At 38.3% G+C, this 5,071-nt stretch overlaps 1 protein-coding gene across 1 annotated transcript; it reads left to right on the forward strand.

Moving 5' to 3' along the window:
- The first annotated feature begins 405 nt into the window (after positions 1-405).
- On the forward strand, positions 406-4,453 carry LOC127631090 (G-protein coupled receptor 37-like 1). The gene is made up of 2 exons (XM_052109065.1): positions 406-1,184; positions 2,722-4,453. The coding sequence occupies exons 1-2, from the start codon at positions 531-533 to the stop codon at positions 3,562-3,564; spliced, it is 1,497 nt and encodes a 498-aa protein (XP_051965025.1). The 5' UTR covers positions 406-530; the 3' UTR covers positions 3,565-4,453.
- The last annotated feature ends 618 nt before the right edge of the window (positions 4,454-5,071 follow it).

Raw genomic sequence — 5,071 nt, forward strand, 5'->3', positions numbered from 1 at the left:
AAGTCACACTGAGATAAGTCAACTCCTTCTTAAATGAGACAAAGTTTTTTATCCTTAACAGATTTGACTCCTTTTTCTCTCTCCCAAAGCTATTGCTCTTAAACTCATGCCACTTTATCTGTTACATTTGTTCTTTGTTCTTTTTTTACCCTCTTTAAACTCTCCTTAAGAGTCGTTTTTTAAAGTTGAATTGTTTCACAATCAGGTTTAAACCCCTAAATGCATTAAATCAGCTTATGAAACAGCAAAGAGTTTTAAATCATAATTTTAATACCAGCAGAGGGCATCATCCCCATCAGACAACAAGGGAGATTAGCATAAAGGGGTGTGGCTCTATAGAACCCCATTAAGTGGGACCAGCCACCCATGGCTTTGCTAAGAGATCCTCATTCTGGCCAACAGGATTGCAGAAAACAGCTTTTGGCACTAAGGATTGCAACTTCGGCAGTACCTTCACCAGGGTCTTCACTGTGTTGGAAATTTTAAAGTAGAGCACTCTGGTTTGGACGTTACTGGATTTTTTTTTAAAGATGGGAATGGGAGATTTTAAATTCATTTATTTTGTAACACTGGTTCTGCATCTGAGTGTTTACACTTCAGGAGCAAAAATGGAAAAGCAAGGGCAGAAAGGTCAGGAGCCAAATGCTAACGAAAAGACACCTGCAAATGTTGAAGAGGACATCTTTGATCAAGATGATTCACAAAAACACTCTCAGCAAGAAATGTTTACTTTGGAAAACAGTATGGATGAAGATAGAGGATCAACAAATGCACAAACTGCAAGCCCTTTGCCTTTCACTGTGATTTTCAATTCCTCAATATTTGACAATAATAACAGCAATGAAACCACAGGTGAAGAAGTACCTAATGGCAATCCAACTAAAAGGAGCATCACAAAAATCCACAATCCATTGTTTCCTATCACTGACAGCTCTTACAGTACCTATGGGATTCTCTTTCTGGCTTTTGTGGTGTTCGCCTTCGGCATTGTCGGTAATTTGGCAGTAATGTGCATTGTTTGGCAAAACTATTTCATGAGGAGTGCATGGAACTACTATCTTGCTAGTCTGGCATTTTGGGATTTCCTGGTGTTGTGCTTCTGTCTGCCTGTGGTGGTCTTTAATGAACTCACCAATAAGAGGCTGCTGGGAGATTTCTCCTGCAGGGTTGTGCCTTACATAGAGGTGAGGGCCTTATAAGGCTTAGTGTAAGGTTTATATTTAGTCTTGATCAATTTTACATAGTTTTGCCACTGTAAACATTTATTAACAGCAACTGTACTATTTTTCTTTAGCAAGGTCACAAACCTTTTGCCAATGAATTCTAAGCTTTTTCACTCTTTTAAATACAAAGAGGAAAATTCACAAGAAAAACACAGCTATACTTCTGGTTCGCCAATGCTACAGAACACATAACATAAAATGTTAACATTAAATAAATATTCCAGGTTCAATACAAGTTAAGCTTAATCGACGGCATTTGTAGCATAATGTTGAATATCACAAAAAAGTTTTTTACTCATTCCTCCTTTTCTTTAAAAAAAATTCAAAACTCTGGGTTACAGTGAGGCATTGGAATCTGTAAACTATAAACTATACACCGTTTCAAAAGTATAGCCACAAGACGGAAACAAAATGCGTGTTAACTTGATTTTAGTGTGATAAAATTGCCCACTAACCTTTTTTGTGGAAAGATACATCCAATTTTACAGTTTCGTTGCCATGACAATGTAACGCATTAAAACCTTAAATGACATCCTAAAAGGACATACGAGTTGAAATAACTTTTTGTGGTAATCATCCTTATGCCACAAATGCTGTCTATTGAGCTTAACTTGTATTGAACCCAGTATATTCCTTTAACATGTGATGTTTTTGTTTCTAATATAAAAAGGATAATGAACAACAATAAAAAAAAACATTATAGTATAAATGCCCTGGCCTAGATGGAATCTGCAGATCAAAGGATTAAAATATGAGAAAACTTACTGATCTCCTCTCACAGTAAAATTGGTAACAGTAAGTTGACATTTCTTTAGCTAAAATCAATCTGGTCTTGCCATAATGAGAAGAACTGCCCCAGTGGCCAAAGCAGTAACTGTCGTTTGGGCACATGTGAGCTCTATTTTCAGGGTGAAATGTCCACAGAGGGTAAGTTGCGGGTTGTTTTGAGCTGTGCAGTCTGTAATAAAGTGAAGAGGAATGCATATTTTATTAACTGTATCCCCCAAACTTAAACATAACCATCCAAAAATCTAACCAAAAATCTAACCATGATTACTTCCTGATTTTAATGTGGGATCCAATTGTAAGTCTCCAAAGCTGCTGACAAAACACCACAGTGGATGGTAAACACGTTTGCACACCAGTGGATGGTAAACACACAGAAAATGTCTGATAAGAGATGGCACTTGTCAGTGGGTCAGCATAATGTGGTCAGTCCTTGGGAACTCTTGGAAACAAAATACAGACTTTTCGTCTAACGTACAAACACGTAATTGACATCTGAAATGTAGAACTTTGTGAATGACAGATGACTGAATTCTGCAGAAATTAGAGCTTTCTGGATAGTTCGGTGTGGGCCTGTAAATGCACAATAACATGATGTTTTTTGCAAATCTATGTGCACTATATTCCAAATATTTTATTTCACTTAACAAATACACAACAACATAAATAATTATGCAAGGAAGGGAATGACCCATTTTTGTACATCCTCCAGGTAACATCACTTGGTGTGACCACCTTCAGTCTGTGTGCTTTGGGTATCGACCGTTTCTACGCTGCAACAAGTTCCCTGCCAAAGACCCGACGGGTTGAGCGTTGTCAGAAGGTCCTAGCCAAGCTGGCTGTGGTGTGGATTGGCTCCATGGTACTTGCAGCTCCAGAGTTGCTCCTGTGGCAGCTGCACCAAGTGACACCATCTGCTGTTGGCAACCAGGTGGACACCTGCATCATGAGCCCATATCCAGAACTCCCAGAATCTATCTATTCTCTGATTATCAACTACCACGACGCACGCATGTGGTGGTACTTTGGCTGTTACTTCTGTCTACCTGTCGTCTTCACCCTGCTCTGTCAGTTGGCCACTTGTCACGTGTCCGGTGGGAGTGGAAGTACTCTCAAGCGGCCAGAGGACCGATCTCCATCCAAAAAGCAGAATCTTCAGCATGCCCAACAGGTCAAGCGACAGCTCAACTGCACGGTCATGGCTCTAGCAGTGGTCTATGGAGTTTGTACGCTGCCCGAGAATGTTTGCAACCTGACCCTGGCTTATTCTCCCATCCAGGTGTCTGAGGAGGTGTCTTCTCTTTTGGGCCTCATAAATCATTTTTTCCTTTTCTTTAAGTCATCAGTGACGCCCGTGCTGCTGCTTTGCCTGTGCAAGTCTCTTGGCCAGGCCTTCATGGACTGTTGCTGCTGCTGCTGTGAAGAATGCCAACCAAGCAACTCTTCATCCAGACAAAATATTGCCAAAGGCAAGCTCAAGACCACCAATGATGTGTCCTCCATTTTTTTTGACAAAGCCAAGGACAGTACAACCATCTTGTCTATTGGTAGCTGAGTAGGCAGATCCTGTCTCTAAGTCATGAAATCGTTAGATGACGTGGAGCCACTACTACTACCTACCATTATCCCATCATCCACAAGTGGCCATCTTTACATCGGCAGTTCCCACTGTTTATGTTGGTGCATGTTTGCACTGTCCACAAATTTGAGGCCATTTTTGCCATTTCCATGGTTTAAGCATGAACTGTTAGTGGGTAAAAGACCATTTCAATCAAGAGCAAGTTTTAAGTTTGGCTAAGTAAATCTTAAAGCAGGGTTTTCATTTCATACCATCTCAGAAATGACTCAATGTACCTATAATTTCTTAATATGTACAACATACTATCCCAGGGTCATACCTAGAGTTATTGCAGTTTTTTAATTTCCCAAACTTATGAACTACTGTTATGTATGTACCAATAATTGTGAATTTCATGCATAGTTCCAAGTGTTTTAAATTATTAGTAAAAACACTCTGTGAGATCAGAAATTTTATCAGATCACAAATAGGGCCTACTGATATTATTCATATAGGAAAACTTGCCAAACAAAAAACTTGGTATGGCTTGAGAATTTGTCTGTTAGGCTAAATTTATTTATCACTAATTTCAATTAATACCACATTTGTCATCCACTGTCAACCACTGAATATTCATCCACACTGTTGATTTTACATTTCTGTACATGCACTCTAATGTATATGTATCGTTAGAATGTAAAGAGATAATAGCAAATTTAAAAAAAAGCAAAATCCTGAGCAAACTAGCTTTTCTGAGCCTCATTATCAAGTAGTCTGAAAACAAAATTAAATTGTATCTTCTCAATGGACTACTTTGGACAAAATTTGCACATAGTTGTTTTCATAAGCAAATTGTTTTAAACGTACATAAAAGTTTGAAAAATCAATAAATACCTTTAAATAATTGATGTTGTCTCATTAATCTTTATAGTTATAAAGTAGAGCATAAGAAAGAGTTGTACTAATCTCTAATTTGTCCATCAGGGCCTGAGGGAGAAGATTTTTTCTCACAGACTTGGTTGGTTTCCTTATTCCCATAAGGTTTCTATTGTCCTGAGAAGTAGATGGAACCATCATCTGTGAATGTCAATGCCCAGTTGCCAAGATACCATCTAAAAATTCACATGTTTTTCAGATTGGCCAAGTGCAGAAAAAACCCATCTTGGATTTCCCACCTTTCCTTGTCAATGTGAGAATCAAAGAATTTGTCAATAAAACAAAGTTTGTATGCTTACCATGTTCGTTGGCATGTGAGAATTGAATAAAAAAACTGGAAGTAGTCTCTTCCGTGAAACAAAAGAAGTGTTTTTGTAGACACGCTCTCTAAAAAGGTTTCAGCAGTCATTCGAGTCCAACAGCCTACAGTTACAGAACAGCACAGGAGTATGTGGAAGAATTTATTTTTCTGATGCTTATTAATCACACTGTTGTTGCTGCTGTTTTTAAAAGCAATATATTTTCATTATTCTATGGCATCATGAAAGATAAACTAAATCAAAGACCT

Source organism: Xyrauchen texanus, chromosome 37, assembly GCF_025860055.1.
Source record: "Xyrauchen texanus isolate HMW12.3.18 chromosome 37, RBS_HiC_50CHRs, whole genome shotgun sequence".
Lineage (NCBI taxonomy): Eukaryota > Metazoa > Chordata > Actinopteri > Cypriniformes > Catostomidae > Xyrauchen > Xyrauchen texanus.

Bases quoted from the DNA above. Each gene is read 5' to 3' on its own strand.
- LOC127631090 (XM_052109065.1), top strand. From the start codon at position 531: ATGGGAATGGGAGATTTTAAATTCATTTATTTTGTAACACTGGTTCTG. The intron at 1,185-2,721 runs GTGAGGGCCTTA...TACATCCTCCAG, and splicing joins GGGTTGTGCCTTACATAGAG to GTAACATCACTTGGTGTGAC.